The 22,986-nt window shown below is 43.2% G+C and overlaps 1 protein-coding gene across 1 annotated transcript in view; it reads left to right on the top strand.

The window, feature by feature from the left end:
- RASA3 (RAS p21 protein activator 3) overlaps positions 1-22,986 on the top strand; it is a 228,394-nt gene that overhangs the window by 109,082 nt on the left and 96,326 nt on the right. The window contains exon 3 of the mRNA XM_044286304.1: positions 13,116-13,219. Coding sequence (XP_044142239.1) covers positions 13,116-13,219 — 104 coding nt within the window. The remainder of the gene's footprint in view (positions 1-13,115; positions 13,220-22,986) is intronic.

The following is a 22,986-nucleotide window of genomic DNA, read 5'->3' as shown; positions in this document are numbered from 1 at the left end:
TAATCTGGATGATTATTGGTTCGTCTAAATCCACCTTAAAGAGGACCTTTCATCCGTTTTGACATAAGCTAATTATGGTATTACCTTGTAGGGCGGCCCCCACTGATGCCATGGCTCGATCCAATCGGAGCGGACCGCTCACAGCCAGGGAGAAGGAGGAGACGCCCACAGCAGAAGACTGTGTCTCCTCCCTGTTGCGAGTTCAATGCTCATTATAATACAGCGCGGCAAATCATCGGGGGGCCACAGCGGACGAACAGAAAGGGGGGGGGGGGTAAAAAACAAAACACCCATGGCATCAGTGGGGGCCGTCCTACAAGGTAATACCATAATTAGCCTATGTCAATACGGATGAAAGGTCCTCTAAGTCTAATGCATGGATGTGGTATACACCATCAGTCATTTCCTCTGATGTTCGAAGAAACCTTTTCTGATGCTGCTTATACCCCTAAAGGATGACAGAGCACCGTCCACCTTTTAATCCTGTGTTGTCTTTAAAGGGCATCTGTCAGCAGTTTTGTAACTATGAAACTGTCTGACATGTGGCAGGTGTACTTGGCAGCTGAAGGCATCTGTGATGGTCCCGTGTTCATATGTGCCCGCATTGCTGAGAAAATTGATGTTTTAATATATTTTATATTAGCCTCTAGGAGCAACGGGGGCGTTACTATTTATCAGGGCTGGTTGCCCCCACTTGCAGAGCTGTTCAGAGAGATGAGGGGACAGGGCCTCACTACACACTACGCTCTTGCTCTTGCATTTACTACATATTAGTGAGTTTTTCTCTCATTTACCTACCTGCTAGATCTTACCTGCTCCTGATGGAATGGGGGTTTACCACTGCATAGAAATGCGTAGAGTAGGTTACTGTGAAGTGTGATTAGCATTCTCAATTGGTGTAAGGAGTAGGTGTAAAACCTAGGCGCTATCCCTGTGAGTGACTATATGAAATGAGGCCGCCACACAAGAGCCTATTGTTTGATTTTGCCTTAGGGAATTGTCCTGAGGATATCCCTCAGCGCAGCAGCATACAGTTGTGCCAATGACGAAGCGCTGAGTTTTCGAAAAAGAGTGGCACTAGTGTTGATATATTTCTGATAGTGCCACATATCAATTGTAAAGCCTTTGAAATAGGGGTGTGTGTATAGTGCCTTCTTCTCTTTCATCAATCTTGAGAGACGGCAGGTGTAGGCAGATATCTATATGGCCTCCATCCTTGTCAGCCTGATTAGGTGTTACAAGTGAGCATTCTCCTTTGTTTTAATAAACATATGAAATAAGATTAATCGTTTTATTTTTTAATGTTCTATTTAGGCATAGATTGTTATTAGTAATATTAGGTACGTATACGACAAATAACACATTTAGGGGATTCGGTTCTTGCCTGCTAACCCCCCGACCAGTCCTTCTGACATTCTAATACAGGTTGCTGGCGACCATTTTGAATCCGTCCTAGAGAACTCCTTTAGGCTATATTATTGTTATACTGGTGGGTGCTGCCATGGTCTGTTTTTACTTATACTTGATGCTGCACATCTACTTCTGTGGTCATCAGTCTTAAACTTCACTGACCACAATGAGTTGCACATGATGCAAACATTTGCTTATCTGACATAGCAGAAAAGCTAAGATATAATGCGGCTGTTCCACAGGAAATATTCTCTATCTATTGTGCACTTGGGCAGCTCATGGAGGATCTTTTAATTTCCTTTAAGTGTTTTATTTTGTGAAGTTTACAGCTTATGCTTTTCCTTATTTTGGGATTCCTTTTGTATAGGGCAAAAATTGCATGTGTAAATATGAACCTAAAGAGATTTACCGGGATTACTATGGTTTTTTTATTTTTTCCAGTTGAAGAAAAACAAAAAGCACATGAATTAGACAACGAGCAGGGCACTTACATGGTAAACTCCTTTTCAACTTTTTAGCTGCAGATCCGTCAGTTCCAAGTTGGCCGCGCTTCTTCTCAGACTGCCTGATGCATAGTGTGCATTTGGTAGCCCAAACCACTTCCTTCTGCCATTGGATTGGCCATCAGTGCTCACATGAACAGTGCTGGCCAATCCAAGAGCAGGGCTGGACAAGAAGGAAGAATCTTTGGCTACCAATGTACAGTGTGCATCTGGCAGTCTGGGAAGTGGTGCGGCCATCTTGGGTGGCAGAAGAGGAGCTCGAGTATTAGCAGATCTGAAACTAATATGAAGAAAAGGAGCTCACCATGTAAGTGTTCTGTTCGTTCCCTAGTTAATGTATATATAATCGGAGGGTCTCTTTAACAGATAATGTCATGTGCTTTCTTATCTCATATACAGGCGGAGTCAAAAGTCTCAGGACACCCTTTTATTTCCGAAACGAAAGAGAAAATGAAATACCTGAATAGTGAGGGGGGCCTATCTTGAAAGCCGCCATAATGGATCAAAGGCAAATTGTCATGTCGCATATTAAAAAAAGACCAGAATGTTCTCAGAAATCGATTGCTACAACCCGATTTGCAATATCTTTCTTTTCTTTCAAGTTATCAATACCGAAATTTGCAGCAACAACCGGGAACGTTCCCTATGATGCACAGCTATTTGACGTGTTCAATGTGTTGTCCCTGGTGCTGAACACTGAACTTTGAAGTTTTGAACTTTCTGTGTTGATAACTTTTGAACCACAGGAGATATTGCTACATGACCCCATTCCGATTGGAAAAATTTGCCCTTGATCCAATATGGCGACTTTCAAGATGACGGCAATGTTCTGGACATAGCCTAAAAGATAGGCCCCTCACCCATTACTTGCTGGGTTATTCAGTTATTTCATTTTCCCTTTTTGTTTTTGAAAAAAAAAAAAAAAAGTGCCCTGAGACTGTACATCTTCCCGTGCTTTTTTTTTCAATCTGGACTCTCCTGACCTGTTTTCATCATATTAAGGGTCCATTTAAACCTCCGTAGTGTATTGCGGATCCGCAATACACCAGGCCGGCACCCCCATAGAACTGCCTATTCTTGTCCGCAATTGCGAACAAAAATAGGACATTTTCAAAAAAAATTCCCGGAGCTGCGGACCGGAAGATCGTGCCCGTGCTCCGGAAATGCGGATGCGGAGAGCACATAGTGCTCTCCGCATCCATACCTGCCCCATTGAGAATGAATGGGTCTGCACCCGTTCCAGATATTGCGGAACGGATGCGGACCCATTCCACGGACGTGTGAATGGACCCTTACAAGTCACTCTGGTTTGTTTCCATACTGTATATGGCACTTCCTATCACTGTATCCAAGCTCCAGCTTTGCCCCTAACAGCACCCAGCTTGTTTATATCTACTCCTGCCACCTAGTTACATAGACTCTACCCTATCACTGCCCCTGTTTCTGCTTTGACTCACCTATGCATGGACATGAGATCACAGGAAATATGAGCTGTATGGACACGGTCATGTGACCACAATCCAGAATGGAAGATAGGAGCAAAAAAGTTGGAAATACATTACAGAATTACAGCTACCTTCACAAATGATTATTTTAAAGCAGGGATGCTCAACCTGCAGCCCTTCAGCTGTTGTAAAACTGTAACTCCCACCATGCCTGATAAAGGCTGATAGCTGTAGGCTGTCCGAGCATGCTGGGAGTTGTAGTTTGGAAACAGCTGGAGGGTTTTTAAAGATGTTGATGCAAACTGGAAAAACCCCTTTAAGATCAAAAACTTAAAGGGGTTGTCTCACTTCAGCAAATAGCATTTATCATTTAGGTAAAGTTAGTACAAGGCACTTACTAATGTATTGTGATTGTCCATATTGTCTCCTTTGCTGGCTGGATTAGGCTACTTTCACACTAGCGTTCGGGGCTCCGCTTGTGAGTTCTGTTTGAAGGCTCTCACAAGCGGCCCCGAACGGATCCGTCCAGCCCTTATGCATTCTGAGTGGATGCAGATCCACTCAGAATGCATCAGTCTGGCACCGTCTGTCGTCCGCTCCGCTCAGCAGGCGGACACCCGAACGCTGCTTGCAGCGTTCTGGTGTCCGTCTGGCCGTGCGGAGGCAAACGAATCCGTCCAGAGTTGCAATGGAAGTCAATGGGGGCGGATCTGTTCGAAGGTGACACAATATGGTGCATTTTTCAAACGGATCCGCCCCCCATTGACTTTCAATGTAAAGTCTGGACGGATCCGTCTGAATACAAATTGTACTTAGACTTTTTAAGCGAAATATAATGCAAACGGTTCTGTCTGAACGGATACCATTGTTTGCATTATAGGAGCGAATCCGTCTGTACAAATACCAGACGGATCCGCTCCGAACGCAAGTGTGAAAGTAGCCTTAACCTTTCCATCACATTATACAGTGTCCAGCACTTTTTCCTGTAAGTGTGCAAGCACGACCACCACTGATGGATTGCAGAGTGGTCATAACCATGGAAACGAGCAGTGTATAATGTGATGGAAAGATTAATCCAGCCAGCAAAGGAAGCAATATGGACAATCACAGTACATTAGTAAGTGCCTTGTATTAACTTTCTCTACATGATAAATGCCATTGCCTGAAGTGAGACAACCCTTTTAAGATCAAAAACTTATAGATTGTCTCACTTCAGCAAATAGCATTTATCATTTAGGTAAAGTTAGTACTTAGTTAGCACTTACTAATGTATTGGTATTATCCATATTGCTTCCTTTGCTGGCTGGATTAATCTTTCCATCACATTATACACTGCTTGTTTCCATGGTTATGACCACCCTGTAATCCATCAGCGGTGGCCGTGTTTGCACACTATAGGAAAAGGTGCCGTCCTCTCTGGTCGCCGGGTTTTTGGGAATGCACGAAGTCCAGCACTTTTTCCTACAGTGTGCAGGCACGGCTACCTGACTGATTGCAGGGTGGTCATAACCATGGAAACAAGCACTGCATAATGTGATGGAAAGATTATTCCAGCCAGCAAAGGAAGCAATATGGACAATCACAGTACATTAGTGCCTTGTATTAACTTTCTCTACATGATAAATGCCATTGCCTGTAGTGAGACAACCCCTTTAATACTTTTATTGCATTGTAGCTAAAAAATAAATAAAAATTATCCCAAATAACAAACTGTTTTCACAATGATAGCTGCCCTGAAAGCGGATAGAGGACCAGATGTTTTACATGTGGACACTCAAGATCGTGGTTACATCATTGTTTCTCAATGTGAATTGCACAAGTGTGGTTTAATGGGTAGTTGTGATGTAAATTGTACCGCACTTGCTATTTTTCATTTTTAGTTGTGACATGCCATGAACAGTTTGTACGAAGCACTATGTTCATTGACCAGTCAACCAGGCCACTAATTGAAATCTAACCTTTACTAGTTACAGTGGTGGTTGAAAGTGTGTGAATTTTCTATATTTCTGCATCAATTTGTCCTAAAATGACATCATATTTTCACACGAGTCCTTAAAGAGGACCTTTCACTCGTATACAAACTAAAAACTAACTATATCTGTGGGCAGAGCGGTGCCCAGGGGTCCCCCTGCACTTACTAGTATGCCTGGGCGCCGCTCCGTTCGCCCGGTATAGGCTCCGGTGTCTCAGCTCCATCTGTTGTATTGGACTGATTTTTTTGTAGGGGGCGTGTCCCTTGCTGCAGCACTGGCCAATCGCAGCGCACAGCTCATAGACTGGCTATGAGCTGTGCGCTGCGATTGGCCAGCACTGCAGCAAGGGACACGCCTCCTACAAAAAATCAGTTCAGTACAACAGACGGAGCTGAGACACCGGAGCCTATACCGGGCGAACGGAGCGGCGCCCAGGCATACTAGTAAGTGCAGGGGGACCCCTGGGCGCCGCTCTGCCCACAGGTATAGTTAGTTTTTAGTTTGTATACGAGTGAAAGGTCCTCTTTAACGTAGATAAAGATAACCAGATTAAACAAAATGAGTCAAAAATATTAGACATAATCATTTATTTATTGAAGAAAATGCTTCAATATCACATGTCTGTGAGGCAAAAGTAAGTCAACCTTTGGAAGTAGTAGAAAATTTGGAGGTGAAATTAGGGTCAGGTATTTTAAGTCAATGGGATGACAATCGGGTGTAAGTGGGCGACCTTCTCTATTCAGAGAACTGGAATGTCCTGTGGACATGGCCGCTGTAATACTTCTGTCCTTGCTGTTGTCCTCCTGTATCTTCACGGCATGTACGCCCTCGGAGCAGTGCAGCTCTGTCCAATCCACGCAGGTTGAGGCCTGCTATGCCTGTGATGCTTGATCATTCTTTCAGGTGCCAGGTGCCCCTCTACATATAAGCTGACCTACCAACATCGGTGGGTTTGAATGACTTTTGTCTTATAGTTATGGGCACCTTTAGATTTGTCATATTGGATATTTTTTGCCAGTAGTTGGACAGAACCTGAAGCTCTTGATATGGGTAGTAGACTAGGTGGCCATTGGATGTTTGGATGAGCTTGAACCTGGCAGTCTTTGATGAAGTATAGTATTTAATATTTGAAAAGCTATTGGATAAAGCTACAGTAGATCTTGCTAGCTATGACTAACTTTGGACTATAAAGTTGTTTGGGGAAACAAGTCTACTGCCCTTGGCTGTTAATATATAGCTGTAGTATTGCTCTGCTTTAGGAGCCGTTTTATTAATGCTATAATTCTCTTATAAAACAGGTGCAAACCCTATGCCATGCCTGGCCCGAAATTATTATTATAATTTTTTTTTTATGCCATTATATAGCACTACTATATTCAACCAACAACACTTTACAGACAGCATTAAGCTGTTCCCAATGAGGCCCACAATCTAAATTCCCTATCAGTATGTCTTTGGAGTACCCAGAGGAAACCCACGCAAATATGGGGAGAACCTATAAACTCCATGCAGCTTCCACTAGGCATTGATAAGTATGTCCCACCATGAAAGGTGGCCATAGACTTTCAATAGCTATCTCCTGATCATCTGCACGTGCACTATACACATCCACATCGAACTCAACGGTGTGTGCACGTGTTCTGAATGGAGAGAGATGAGTAAGCTGCTGCCAGGCACCTCTTGTATCTCTAAAAAAACTAAAGGATCAGGCAAGCTGAAATCCAATGGCAGATATTGGGGAAGAGTTGGGACATCCCCCACACACAGATCGTTTCTAACATGCAGTAGTAATGTCTGCATGGTAGTTGGATAAAGGGCCCTTTACACAGGCCGAGAATCAGCCAGATAATTGCTAACGAGCGTCCCTATGAAGTGATTATCTGCCGGTGTAAAGGTACAGTCGATTACCTGATGAACGAGCAAAACACAAATCGTTGTTTGGAAGCAGAAGATGCTGCGGGCAAACAGGTCTGTATTCGCCATCGCTCCTCCCCACATTGTGGAGGAGATCGCTGCATATAAATGTGGCACTCTCCTCCGCTGGTGAGCAGGCGATTGCCGAGAAGGAACGATTCCTTCCTGACGATCACCTCCAAAACTGGCCCATGTGAAGGGGACCTTTAGTCACAGAATTGTACACTTTTGCTAGAAGCAATATAAGGATATTTATATTTAGCAAACCATTTATGCCCACTTTGGGTAAGATAAAAGGCTTGTAAACGACCTCTCTACCCATATTGGAAAAGTTACATGCGCTCATGAAGAGTCTTCTTTAGTTAAAGGGAGTCTGCTGAGCTCCCTTTTACCTAGGTTGGTACTCCCAGTGCCGTGTAAATGGCTGAAATAGTTGTTATAGGATAACTGTTCCATGGAAGTTCAGTGCCACAAAAAAGTGATATTCAAGTGTCCAGTGGCAGTGTCCGAGTGCGGCTGCTCAGTAAACCCAGCCCTGCTCCTCCCATTAGCTCATTATTGAAATATTTTTACCTCCCTGCATTGAAATCATGAGCTAGAGGGAAAAGTGGGACAGGGTTAAATGAGGAGTGCCTGGGCACCTGCCACATTTGGCACTGCCCACTGGGCATTTGTCACTTAATTTGCCTATTGCTTCAGGCTTTATTTTTTCAGGCACTGAACCTCCGTCCATGGGATAAAAGGTATGCTCCAACGAATCAGTCATCGACATGACGCTGGGAGTAGTTTGAGAAGAGGCTGGCACACTCCCTTTAGTCACATTATTTCATTTGTCAGAACTGTTGGTGCCCTAGAACTGCTTTGCCCAGTGTAATGGGGCACAGGAAGTTGCAACAAGTATTGGCTGGGTAAATGCTTCAGTCACTAGAACACCGGTCTTAATAAATGTGCCCCTGTATATTTTTCTCCTCTCTTGTCCTTTGTCTACATAGGTCATTTTTTTTCAACCCTATGCTCTCATCTCATGAAGTACCTACACAGCCGCCCTATATGGAGCCTCATGTACAGGTTAGGAAACTGTTGCAGACTGAAAACGAGCAGTTCCCCCACAAGATCACTTTACACCAGTTTTTTTGTCCGTTTGAGCAAAAATAATGCTAGGCTCCTATTGGTTACTGTGGGCGATTACTTCTGGTTTTGCCTGCACAAGTTCTAATACCTTTTGTGTTCGAAAATTGTAAATCTCACAATAAAATAAAAAATGTAATATAGTTAAAGGGCTTATGCCATAATTGATGTAAAAAAATGAGATATCATATACTGTAGTGCATGACAATCTCTTCCTAACATAGCTAGAACCAGCCCTGTGCCTCACATGAATCCAGAGATCTCACCATTCATTGTTCCAGTTGTTCTACTAGATTTTCTTCAGGCTGACAGCTCAGGAGGGGGTTCTTTCTCATGGGGCATGTCCTTTTTCTACAGTATCTAGTTCCCTGTAATTTTTTTCACAGCTTCTAACAAAAAAAAAAAAAGACAGGTGACAGTTGAAGATTTAAACTGAGCATGTGCGACCACTTCAGTGAGGTGGACAGAGACATAAGGAAAAGAACAAACAGCAGGTGGTGCTGTACAGATACATTTATTGAATAGTTATACTAAATTTTTAACTACATGCAATTACAAAAGCTTCTGATTTGAAACATTTTTAATATTGATATGAGCTGTAAGCAGACGACTACACTAGAGTACTCCTTAGGGTGTTCTATTAAAACAAGCATCGGGTTTATCGAGAAAGGTTTGTTTGACCTTATAATATTTCTTCTGTTTGCATGAACTGTGCTTTAGTGACCATAATGCACAAAACCTCTACTACTCTACATGTGATCAGAAGTGGATTAGTCTCCGCTTGCTTCTCAGGCATAGTTTAGAAGTCCTTTTAAAGGGATTCTGTCAGCAGATTTGTACCCATGACACTGGCGGCTCTGTTACATGTGCACTTGGCAGCTGAAGACATCTGTGTTGGTCCCATGTTCATATGTGCTCACATTGCTGAGAAAAATGATGTTAACATATGCAAATGATCCTCTAGGAGCAACGGGGGAGTTGTCGTTACACCTAGAGGCTCAGCTCTCTCCGCAGCCCTTTACACTTTTATTGACAGGACCGTGAAAACTTTATCACGTCGCCCCATCAAAGTAGAGAATGTGTGGCAGTTGCAGAGAGAGCGGAGCCTCTAGGTGTAATGGCAACGCCCCTGTTGAGGCTCATTTGCAAATATTAAAACGTCATCTGTCCCAGCAGTGCGGACACACATGAACATGAGACCAACACAGGTGCTTTCAGCTTCCAATGCAACAGGTCAGCCAGTTTCATAGGTACAGATCTGCTCAGCAGTGGGGGGAAATGTTAAAATTTAACCTTTTTTTTATCTTGGTGATCAATTTAATGAATATGATTAATGATGATAAATCTAGGCTAGGTTTATTGTTTATACTTGTCCAGTTGAATTGTATTTTACGGATACAGAACTAGTACAGGGTCTGCCTTGGACTTTGGTTGTGTCGGAGCTGTGGGTGAATGGTTCAGATTCATTTAGGCTACTTTCACGCTTGCGTTTTGGCTTTCCTGTTAGTGAGATCCGTTCAGGGCTCTCACAAGAGGTCCAAAACGGATCAGTTTTGCCCTAATGCATTCTGAATGGAAAAGGATCCGCTCAGAATGCATCAGTTTGCCTCCGATCAGTCTCCATTCCACTTTGGTGTCCAGTCTGACGAAACAGGAGCCAAACTGATCCGTTCTGACACACAATGTAAGTCAATGGGGACGGATCAATAGAAAACGGATTCTTCCTCCATTGACTTTCAATGGTGTTCAAGACAAATCCGTCTTGGTTATGTTAAAGATAATACAAACGGATCTCTTCTGAACTGGATGCAGATGTTTGCATTATCTGAACGGATCCGTCTGTGCAGATCCATGACGGATCCGCACCAAACGCGAGTGTGAAAGTAGTTGTTGGACAGGTTTGACTAGGCTTTGACCTGTAAATTCTTCTGTGTTCTGTTATGTGACCTTCATCATTTAGATAAGGAATGCTATGTCATGTTTGTTGTTTTAGACCTCAAGATTTATGACCTTGTAAACCGGATAATAAAAAAAAAACTAGTGGGAAAAAACATAATAAATCGATTTATCTTTACCTGTTTAGGAGTTGAGAGGTCAAAATTTCCTAAAGTGCTTTACATGACATGTTTTATGTGTTCACCATTCTGCCAGATGCACATGGTTAACCTTAAAGGGGTTGTCCTAGTTATATTTATTGATGACCTATCCTCAGGATAGGTCATCAATAACAGATCGGCTGGGATCCGACACCCGGCACCCCCTCCGATCAGCTGTTTGAAGAGAAGGCGTGCGCAGTGTCAGCGCTGCCTCCCCTTCACTGTTTACCTTCTAGCCGTTGCATCTGCAGTGGTGAGCAGGTGTAATTACACCCAAGCCGTCTATGGAAGTGCCTAGGAACGAGCCGTCCTATAGAAATGAATGGGACGGCATTGGGTGTAATTACACCTGCTCACCACTGCAGATGCAACGGCAGAGAAGGTAAACAGTGAAGAGTAGGCAGCGTTGGCACGGCGCGCGCCTTCTCTTCAAACAGCTGATCGGAGGGGGTGCGGGGTGTCGGACCCCAGCCGATCTGATATTGATGACCTGTCCTGAGGATAGGTCATCAATAAATATAACTTGGACAACCCCTTTAAGTCTAGTCTTCGTGAACACGTTGAAGAACCGCAGGTGACACATCTTCACAGCACTAGTGAAGTCGCCATTTCAGTTTTGCTCATATTACTTGATCATAAAGCTTAGACCTTACATCTGCTCCGTCCCATTCCAGTGCTTAGGATGAAGCAGTTATAATGACACTACTCCACTGTTGCAAGGAGCAGTCAAGAGAACTACCTGACTCCTGCGGTCTCTTTAAACAGCTGATCGGTGAGGGGATGCTGGGAAGTCAGACCCCCGTCAATCAATATTGATGACCTTTTTTGAAGATAGGTCATCAATATGAGGAAACCAGACAACCCCTTTAAAGGGGTTTTCCAGTTCTTAGATGTTGATGACTTATGCTCAGGATAGATTATCAATATCAGGTCAGTGGGCAGCATACACTTTAGTGATTCCTGCATTTTGCCAGTGAAATGCCCATACTGCTTGGGTGGATGGTCCAGTCATTCACACATGCTGCAGATTGGCAGTGAGTGTGGCATTCTACCTTATGTTAAAGGGGTTGTCCGGGTTTAGAGCTGAACCCTGGACATATCCCTATCTTCACCCCTCTGGCCCCCCTGATATGAGCATTGGAGCATTACATGCGCAGGGCAAGGGCACACTGCTGGACGGAAGCTTCCGCCTAGCAGTGTTGATGGTGATGTCATCGGCTCTGATGGGCGGGCTTTAGCACTGCCCTAGCAGTTTTACAGGCTAGGGCAGCGCTAAAGCCCACCCATTAGTGCTGGAACTCCATTAAATGCTTTTGCCCGGTGCCATTCAGCACAGGGCAAAGGAGAGCATCGGAGCATGAAATATGCTCATATCAGGGGGACTGCCTGGGTGAAAATGGGGATATATCCGGGTTCAGAGCTTTAAATATGGCTTCAAGTTGCAAACGTCTCCCAGGATGATTTTCCAGAAACGTAGGTTCCGCTTGCTATAAAGTTCAGCCTTGTTCACTTTTGTCTGTTTGTGGGGAAAATGTAAAGGGGTTGTCTGAGATTGGAATATGAAGGTCGACTGTTCCTTTTTCCAGAAACTGTGCCACCCCAATTTTGTCTTATTAATAGTAATGATAATAGTAATATTTAAAGGGGTGTCCCAGGATTAGAAAGAGATGACCGCTTTCTTCCTGAAATAGTGCCACATCGGTCCTTGGCTTGTGTCTGCTTATGTCACCTCAGGTCCATTGAAGTCTGTAGTGCTGAGCTGCAATACCAACCAGTGGTTAAGTGCGGTGCTGTTTCTGGAAGAAGGCATCCATGTTTTTATGATCCTCGGCAACCCCTTCAATGGGTATTCCTGTCCTCTATTTTACACTGTTACAGCACAATTATTTCCTTGTGATATGCCATAGTTTACTAAGGTTGAAAACTCCATTAAAAGCATGATCATATTATTGTCCAGTGGTATTGGTAACCCTGTCTTTGGTGTAATTTTATAGCTGTTACATTAATATTGTACTGACAAATTCGCCATTAAATAAGTGAATATTAAATATCAGTCAGCAGGAGCGACCCCATTAAACGGGACTTAGTGATTGGTAGGATTGATTCTAATTAAAATGGTACCTGGGCACCTCAGTATTTCAGTTCTTACCTTACCCCTCCGAAGCCCTCATTTGCATGAAAAATAAAAGTATTTTTTTCTCAGGGATACTGCAGCTTATTTTCACAAGACAGGTATCCTTTTAATCTGCAGAATCAACCCAGGATTAATTGCCTTCAACCTCCTGACGGGGTGGTCTTTAGTATAAGTGCCCTTGCACACGACCGTATACAGTCCGTGGGCCGGCCATATGTTCGGAGCGGCTTTGATCGCGTGCACGGGAGCGCACAGCATCATAGATTACATATGATTTTATAAGTGCAGGACAATAGCCCCGCGGGCGGCCCGATGTCCATAGCATCATTGTAATCTATTATGCTGTGCGCTCCCGTGCGCACGATCAATGCCGCTCCGGGACATGCTGGCCCGCTCATGGACCATATGTCTCGGAGGGCATACGGTCGTGTGCAAGGGCCCTAAAGCATATAGAATTATGTGGGATATGAATTTGACACACTCATGTGACCCTTTTTTTCTTCCCTGTTCAGCCCTTTTTATGGAGAAGATTTTTATTGTGAGATTCCACGAAACTTTCGCCACCTCTCCTTTTACATATTTGACAGAGATGTGTTCCGCAGGGATTCCATCATGGGTAAGTGCCATGACATTTGTAATTGAAGAAAATGTTATGCACATGGATTAGTGATAAATGTGCAGAGCAGAGAGCTTTCCGGGATGTGTGAGCCGATTTACAGTTCTAGTTAAATGTAGGTGAATATCACTGGTTGTTATATATAAAATATCTCGACTATATTATACTACTTCATAATAAATAATGATATCGACCACTAACGACTGCTACAAGTTTAGCGTCCTCCTGGTTTTCCTACTACCTCTCCATCTGGTCCTTCAAGATCTCCTTCAATGGTGCCTTATACCCCCTATACCCCATACCTTTAGTGTACCTTAAGGGGTTGTCCCATCTGGACATTTATCCACAGCATGTACAGCCACCGCTCCACGACTAGCGGTACCAGATGAGGCTTAGTTCTACAAGAGGTTCCACCCCTAGGAACCTCTCCTAGTGGACATTTATGGCATATCCTCATATCCACTTTTTCTTTGGGTCTCCAATACCACCGGTGTGAGGGCGACACCCAGTACTACTTACCCATTTCAGTTCCTTCACCTTCTGTTTTGGCTAATGCTTATGGTATATCCAATAGGTATCATGTGCACCAAGTTTCTTTGAGGTGTGTCAGCTTGAAGGTGGGTTCACCATAGACATCTAGTATGCAAACAGGGTCCAAGGCAGCACCAAATACATTTTTCAATGTTGTATTATGCACAAACAGAACTAAATATTGTATATATAGGATACCAAATCTCCAACAGTGTTGGATTCTTTGTAACTGTTATGCCACTGCCACGGCACGTCGAGTCTCACATTGTAATCCCATTGACAGTCGTTAGTTGTGATGTCGCACTGCAACACGTCGCAGAGTAATCAGATGATGACCGTTTAATGCCCAATAGCACGAGATTATCCACATCCTATGTACCTGCTTCCACAATAAAGTCTTGTTTTATACTGTATGGTGAGTGCAATGGAAGCACCAGGAACTCAGCCGAGATCCAACCACAATCTATCCAAAGGTCCAAACAGACATTATAAACCGCACAGCATTGGAGCAACTCTGTCCATTATTCCTGATCTCTCTGTAGGCTTCACTAATGGTTTTGGCTCACAATAACTGATGGAAATAACTGAGCAAATAAATGAAGTGTACTTGGCCTTAGTCAGATATTGCTAGCCATAGGTTGACCATGTACTGCCAATTTTGAATTTTCAACATACCCTCACAGTTAGTATTTTGCCCATGTAAGACCATGACCTCACTAGCATTTACAATTCAGCAAAGGCACACAGCGTTATTCTGTCCGGCAGATTACCGGTATTCATGCTAGAAACCCAGTGGCTACGTTTACAGTGAATGAGATCTGATGGTGTCCGGCATATGCTCGTTTCAGTAATTCCAGTGTTCTGTTCCTTCGAGAACAGAATACCAGAATTGTGAATGCTAGTGTGGACATAACCTTACAATGAAGACGAAAAAACAACACTAATGCTAAAATAACCCTGCCCCCCACTGTTTGTCCGTCTGCAGGATTTTCATGTCCCTATCACAAACAGTCTAGTAGAAATGCTAAAGATGACACAGGGGTTAATTTTCTGTTGATCTATTTTGTGTGGTGAATAGTTGCCTGTCTTTATGTCTTTCTGTAGACAGGGCAGTGAGGGAGGCTCCTGCTGCAGCCAGTTGTTTTACAGCCTGACACAGGACAGTGAAGAAAGAAGGGGTCATAACTGATCTCCTGGGACACATACAGGAGATTAGTTTTCAATTTTAATTGAAACATGAGACAAGAATTAAATATTTCAACGTTCCCAATGATTCAAATCAACTCGTTACCATCCATAAATCTTGACCGTTAATGTTCTTCAGTGTTGTATTTTATTTTTGGATTCATATGATTGTCTGTGAAGGATAAGATCTCTTTGATAAGCCACATAAAAAAAATCTGTTTTTCAAGATTCAGAACCTTAAAGGGACTCCGTTACCACATAGCTCGCTATGAAACCATATTACATGCCTGATGGGCACTTCTTGATACATTCTAATGGTGGTCCTATCTCCATCGGTGGCCTCATTATGGAGAAATTAGGCTTTTTTTAATGCTAATTACCCCATGAATGCAACTAGGGTGGTGCACAGCACCCGAGGCTTCGCTTCTTTTCCTTCAAGGTCGTGCCCACACCATTTTGCCTGACCATTCCAGGCAGTGAAGCCCTATTCACTCCTGGCCCTGAAGTCTCGCGATTGCTCATTTGCCCCACTGTTCTGCACAGACACAGTACAGAATCCATCGGCTGGTGAGCTTCTGCGCCAAACAGCGATGTGATCAAGCAATCACGGGACTTCAGGAGTCTTTAGGGCCAGGTATGAGTATGTCTTCATACTTCACTGTCTGACCTAGTCAGTCAAAGTGATTGGGACGCAGCCTTGAAGGAAATGGAGCAGAGCCTCAGATGCAGCGAGGTGCAACGACACCACCCTTGTTGCGTCCATATGCTAATTAGCAGGAAATAAAAAGCCTAATTTCTCCACAATGGGGCCACTGCGAGACATAGGACAAAGACCATTAGAATGTACTGAGAAGCACATAGCGGCCATATAACATGGTTTCATGTGGTGACAGATTCACTTTAAATATACCCTGCCCTGTCTGGCACAACTTTGTTGTGTTTTGCTCTTCACTGATTGGCTTAAAAATGGTAAATAGAACCACAATGAAGACCACAATCAATAGTTTTTGGTCTGTATATGCAATGTTGCTATCATAGAGTCCATACGTAGGACTACTTATGGGAGCTATGGAGAAGAAAGAAAGAACTCCTACCTATCGTGGGCTTAGTCTTCATATTCTCTTGCCCACTCTCTAGTATTGATGTAACATAGTGTAGCATCACACTTCACAGTCCCCTGAGCAAAAGGGAGCACAGAGGACCAGGCCAGCACCTTCTATTAAGAATTTTTGTTTTCAAGTTGTGCAACGATTTTTAAAGTGAATCTACAGCACAGATTTCATGTGAAAGTTTATGCAGAACATCAGAAGATGGCCTATTGCTCAGTGAGGTTTAGGTGGGTGCTGGTGCTGGTCACAAATCTACCATTGCTTGGCCGTAGTTCTGTTCTATCATCAGATTTGCTAATATGATTTTTGCTTTTGACTCCAGTGCCGAAGCGGTGGTGGAGCCTGAACTGGAATGTCTACACCTGGCGGCTGCCATGCATAGAAATGACTGCTGCCTGTCACCTTTCTCTGCTGAAGGAGAAAGGAAAAGCTTTTTTTCTTCTAGTAATCACATGCTTCATTAATGTACAACCAAAATAAAAGTCCAGAATCTTTATTTAAGGCTGGGCTTTTTTTAGTGCAGCCGACGGAAGTGAGGAGAGCCCAGGCTGGCCGTTGGAATGCACAAGTCAGTTCAGGTTTCTCTGTGGGACAGGTCTTGGTAATCCCTCCACTCAGGATGCATTCTGCCTGGGTATTTATTACCAATGCTCATGTTTCTTGAACACACATGACTTTTTATTATGGCCTGAAAATCGGAGGTAATATAAATATAGATATTAAAAAATAATATGCCCTCTATACGTCTAGGAAACACCAGCATCAACTCTTTCCTGCAGAAAGACTTCTGCTAGATTTTTACATAAAAATACTGGGGATACCGATGATTACTAATGCTTGATGTAAAAAATAAAAATTAGGCATCATATAGCTTCTAACAAAGCTAGAACCAGCCCTGTATCTCACATGGATCCAGAGATTTCCTCATTCATTGTTCTAATTGTTCTGCTAGATTATCTTCAGCCTGGCAGTCTTAGGGGCATGTCCTTTCTGCTGCAGCTCTCTCCCTGTAACTGCCACAGCTTCTAACAGAACTGATGGCTGGCTTTATTGAATAACTCACTGGCTATAATACAATTGCATGCAATTACAAAATTATTCAGATCCTGGTGCTGGTTTGAAACGGGTAAAATACGTTTCATGGCACATCCACTTTAACCCCTTCAGGACCCTGCCATTTTTCACTTTAAAACAGGCCTTTTTTTGCAAATCTGACATGTGTGACTTTATGTGGTGATAACTTCAAAACGCTTTTACTTATACAGGCCATTCTAAGATTGTTTTCTCGTCACATACTGTATGTACTTCATGACAGTGGTAAATTTGAGTCAAAATATTTCATTTTTATTTATAAAAAATACAAAATTTACCCAAAAATGTTCAAAATTTCATTTTATCTGCTTTTAAAACAGATAGTGATACAGTGAGGAACAGAAGTATTTGAACACCCTGCGAATTGGCAAGTTCTCCCACTTAGAAATCATGGAGGGGTCTGAAATTCACATTGTACGGTGCATTCCCACTCTGAGAGACAGAATAAATAAAAAATAAAAAAATTCAGGAAACCACATTGTATGATTTTTAAAGAATTTGTCTTGCACTGCTGAAAATAGGTATTTGAACACCTGAGAAAATCAGTGTTAATATTTGGTACAGAAGCCTTTGTTTGCAATACAGAGGTCAAACGTTTCCTGTAGTTCTTGACCAGGTTTGCACATACTGCAACAGGGATTTTGGCCCACTCCTCCACACAGATCTCCTCTAGATCTGTCAGGTTTCAGGGTTGTCGCTGAGCAGCACAGAGTTTCATCTCCCTCTAAAGATGTTCTATTGGATTTAGGTCTGGAGACCGGCTAGGCCACTCCAGAACCTTGATATGCTTCTTACGGAGCCACTCCTTGGTTATCCTGGCTATGTACTTCGGGTCGTTGTCATGTTGGAAGAACCAGCCACGACCCATCTTCAATGCTCTGACTTAGGGAAGGAGGTTGTTTCTCAAAATCTCACAATAAATGGCTCCATTCATCCTTTCCTTAATACAGTGCAGTCGTCCTGTCCCCTTCGCAGAAAAGCACCCGCAAAGCATAATCTTACCACCTCCATGATTCACAGTAGGGATGGTGTTCTTGGAATGCAACTCAGCCTTCTTTTTCCTCCAAACACGACAAATGAAGTTTAGACCAAAAGGTTCTACTTTGGTCTCATCTGACCACATGACTTTCTCCCATGCCTTCTCTGGATCATCCAGATGGTCATTGGCAAACTTCAGACGGGCCTGTACATGCGATGACTTGAACAGGGGGACCTTCTGTGCAATGCATGATTTGAAACCATGGACAGCGTAGTGTTCTACCGACAGTGACCTTTGAAACTGTGGTCCCAGCTCTCTTCATGTTTTTGACCAGCTCCTCCCTTTTAGTTCTGGGCTGATTCCTCACCTTTCTTATCATCAGTGATACCTCACGAGGTGAGATCTTGCATGGTGCCCCAGTCCGAGGGAGCTTGTCTTAAGCCTCTTCAATTTTCTAACAATGGCTCCAACAGTTGATCTATTTTCACCAAGCTGCTTGGCAATTGCCCCGTAGCCCTTTCCAGCCTTTTGTCTCTGGTGTCTTTTGACAGCTCTTTGGTCTTGCCCATGGTAGTAGTTGGTGTCTGACTGACTGTGGGGTGGACCAGGGGTCTTTAAAGAGGTCAGACAGGTGCTACTAAGTTAGATTAATGAGTGGAGTACAGGTGGACTTTTTGAAGGCACAGTAACAGGTCTTTGAGAGCCAGAATTCTTGCTGTTTCTCAGGTGTTCAAATACTTATGTTCAGCAGTACAAGACAAATTCTTTAAAAATCATACAGTGTGATTTCCTGAATTTATTTTTTTTTTTTTTTCTTCTCTGAGTGGGAATGCACCTACAATGTGAATTTCAGACCCCTCCATGATTTCTAAGTGGGAGAACAAAATCGCAAAATACTTATTTTTCTCACTGTACCTCCTAAAATAGTTATTACTTTACATTTCCATATGTCTACTTCATGTTTGGATCATTTTGCAAATTACATTTTCTTTTTTTGGGACGTTAGAACTTTAGAAGCAAATCTTGAAATCTTTCAGGAAATTTCCAAAACCCACTTTTTAAGGACTAGTTCAGGTCTGAAGTTGTGAGGCTTACATAATACAAACCACCCATAAATGGCCCCGTTTTAGAAACTGCACCCATCAAGGTATTCAAAACTGATTTTATAAACTTTTTTAACCCTTTAGGTATTCCACAAGCATTAAAGGAAAATGTAGATGAAATTTCAGAATTTCACTTTTTTGGCAGATTTTCCATTTTAATTCATTTGTTCTTTAATACATCGAGGGTTAACAGCCAAACAAAACTCATTATTTATTGCTCTGATTCTGTAGTTTACAGGAACACCCCATATGTAAACTTCTGTACGTGCACACGGCAGGGTGCAGAAGGAAAGGAATGCCATATGGTTTTTGGAGGGCAGATTTCACTGGCATAATTTTAAGTTGCCATGTCACATTTGAAGACCCCTGATGCATCCCTAAAGTACAAACTCCATAAAAGTGACCCCATTTTGGAAACTACACCCCTCAAGGTATTCAAAACTGATTTGATAAACTTTGTTAACCCTTTAGGTGTTCCACAAGAATCTTTTTACGGTTCACATGAGGGGTTATGTCATGTGGTATTTTTATAGAGCAGGTTGTTATGGATGCGGCGATACCTAATATGGCTACTCTTTTTATTTTTTTACATTTAACACAATAAAAGCATTTTTGAAACAAAAAAAAATCATGTTTTAGTGTCTCCATAGTATGAGAGTCTTAGTTTATTTATTTTTTAATTTTTGGGCGATTGTCTTAGTTAGGGGCTCATTTTTTGCGGGATGAGTTGACTGTTAGATTGGTACTATTTTGGGGGGGATATGCCTTTTTGATCGATTGGTGTTGCACTTTTAGTGATGTAAGGTGACAAAAAATGTTTTTTTAGCAGTTTTTTAATTTTATTTTTATTTTTTTGACGTTCACCTGAGGCATTAGGTCATGTGATAATTTTTTATAGAGTCGGTCGATACGGATGCGGCGATAACTAATATGTCTACTTTACATTTTTTTCCCCTATTTTTGACATATTTCTATTTTTTTTACTTAAGGTACGCTTTTTTTAACTTTAAAACTTTAAAGGGCTTCAGTCACCCCCAAACAGCAATTTTCAGTTTTGGAGCTAATATAATTGCTAATGTACGCATATTCCATATATACCCCTCTTACCTCTGGCTGTGCTGTAATTTCAGTAAAAATCTTACTTTTGTAATATGAAAATTACTTCACTACCAGCAAGTTGGGCAGTTACTTGCTGGTAGCTGCCGCATCCTCGGTCTGAAAAAACGCCCCCCTCCTCCCCTTGATTGACAGGGCCAGCGAGCGCTCTCATCCTCCAGCTGGCCCTGCCTACAGCTCAAATGCCGCGCCTGCGCCGTACCGGTCCTCATTCGGCGCAGGCGCTCTGAGAGAAGAACGCTGGCTTCTCTGCTCCTTCCTCAGTGCGCCTGCGCCGATGACGTCAGCCCTACACCTGGAAGAAAATACTCTCTTCCGGGTGTAGGGCTGACGTCATCGGCGCAGGCGCACTGAGGAAGGAGCAGCGAAGCCAGCGTCCTTCTCTCAGAGCGCCTGCACCGAATGAGGACCGGTACGGCGCAGGATTTCAGCTGCAGACAGGGCCAGCGGAAGGAGGAGGAGGGGGCGTTTTTTTAGACCGAGGATGCGGCGGCTACCAGCAAGTTGTAGTGGTAGTGAAGGAATTTGCATATCACAAAAGTACTATTTTTAAAGAATTTAAAGCACAGCCAGAGGTAAGAGGGGTATATATGGACTCTGCGTACATTAGCAATTATATTAAGTCCAATACTGAAAATTGTTGTTTTGACAGAAGATCTTTACATTTTTTTTTTTTTTTTTGGAAAACTACATTTTTTTCACTTTTTTTTTTTTTTGTCCCACTCCGGGACTTCAACTTTTGGTGGTCTGATACCCTTTACAATGCATCACAATACTTCTGTATTGTGATGTATTGGCTGTAAGTCGATTACTAGTGTAATACACTTCAGCCTGCTTCCTGTGAGATCCAAGGGGCTGGATCTCACAGGCTCTCCCGGAAGGCAGCCACGATGCCTAGGTACTTTCACACTAGCTTTTTTTCTTTTCCGGCATAGAGTTCCGTCCTAGGGGCTCAATGCCGGAAAAAGAACTGATCAGTTTTATCCCCATGCATTCTGAATAGAGAGCAATCCATTCAGGATGTCTTCAGTTCAGTCTTTTTGACTGTTCAGGGCGGAGATAATACAGCAGCATGCTACGGTTTTATCTCTGGCCCAAAAAACTGAACACTTACCTAAATGCCAGATCCAGCATTTTTTTTTCCATAGGAATGTATTAGTGGCGGATCCGGCACTGCATTCCGGGTGACACCGGAAAACGGATCCGTCATTTTAATGCATTTGTAAGACTGGATCAGGATCCTGATCAGTCTTACAAATGCAACCAGTTGGCATACGTTTTGATAGATCTGGCAGGCAGTTCCGGCACCGGAACTGCCGGCCGGATTTCTCTGCCGCAAGTGTGACAGTACCCTAGGGAAGGCATCAGGCTGCCTTCCCTGCCATTGTGTCCCTGTCACAGTAGCACGGGGACCCGATAGGTGCTTCCTCTCTCTACAGACATCGTGCATGCCGTGGTCAGCGCTGACCGCGGCATATCAAGGGTTTTAATGCGCTGGCATCAGTGTTTTCACCGATTGCCGGCTCATACAGCAGGGGTCCGGCTATCAGTGACTGCCTGGACCCCTGCTTCTGATCATGCAGGCGCAGCTCCTGCACCCGCCTGATCATCCCGCTGTACATGTGCGGCGCTGGTCCTTAAGTCATGGACACTAGCGCCGTACATGTACAGCGGAGATCCTTATGGGGTTAAAAGGAATCTCTCACTAGCGACCTCCCTATCCAACTGTCTGCATAGACACATAGCTTTGGTTTACTCGATTAAAACAGTTTTTCTATTGTTAATCTGAAGTTCCGCTCCTGCGTTATGATACTTTTAATTAATATGCAAATCTGGGTGTCACCATTGCTTTTGTTGCACCTAAGCTCTGCACCATTATGTGGCCATCCCCTCCCTGGTTAAGTTGATTGACATCGCTAGGCAGTGGCAAAGCAGTGAGGCAGGGGCAGGCCACAGAAATAAGTGGAGCTTGTATGTAACAAGAGCAATGGTGACGCCCTCATTGCACCAAAGGCTTAATTTACATATTGAGAAAAGTATTATAACTCAGGAAAGGAACTTCGGATCAGCAAAACAAAAACTGTATTTTAATAATGTCAACCACAGCTATGTGTCTATGAAAACAGTTTGATAGGGAGTTTGCTGGGATAGATTCCCTTTAATTATGCAATGCGTCTTTAGTTATGTGGTAAGGAAACGTTTTCTTGTTGTTGCAAGTTTTGAATTGCTTGGGAAGTTCCTTGAGACAAACACAGGAGTGTGTACAAAACAGGAAAGTATTAGTCCAAACACAGGAGTGTATACAAAACAGGAAAGTATTAGTCCAGTATTAGTCCATGGGATTATCCCATGATTAATGTAAAAAATGACATGGCAATCTCTTTCTAACAAAGTTAGAACCAGCCCTGTACCTCACATGGATCCAAAGATCGCCCCATTCATTACTCTGCTAGATTTATATCAAGCTAATAGCTCAAGGGGAGTGGCTTTTCTGCTCCACCTAAGGGGCGTGTCTCAGCTCTCCCTATCACAGCTCAGGAGGCGTGCCCATGCTCTCCCTATCATAGCTCAGGAGGCAGTTAAAGGATGAAACTGAGCATGTGCGGCCTTCTCAGTGAGCAGGTCAGAGAAATAAGAAAAAAGACAAACAGC

Source organism: Bufo gargarizans, chromosome 3 (assembly GCF_014858855.1).
Source record: "Bufo gargarizans isolate SCDJY-AF-19 chromosome 3, ASM1485885v1, whole genome shotgun sequence".
NCBI classification, from domain to species: domain Eukaryota; kingdom Metazoa; phylum Chordata; class Amphibia; order Anura; family Bufonidae; genus Bufo; species Bufo gargarizans.
This window is presented reverse-complemented; position numbering and strand designations above follow the sequence as displayed.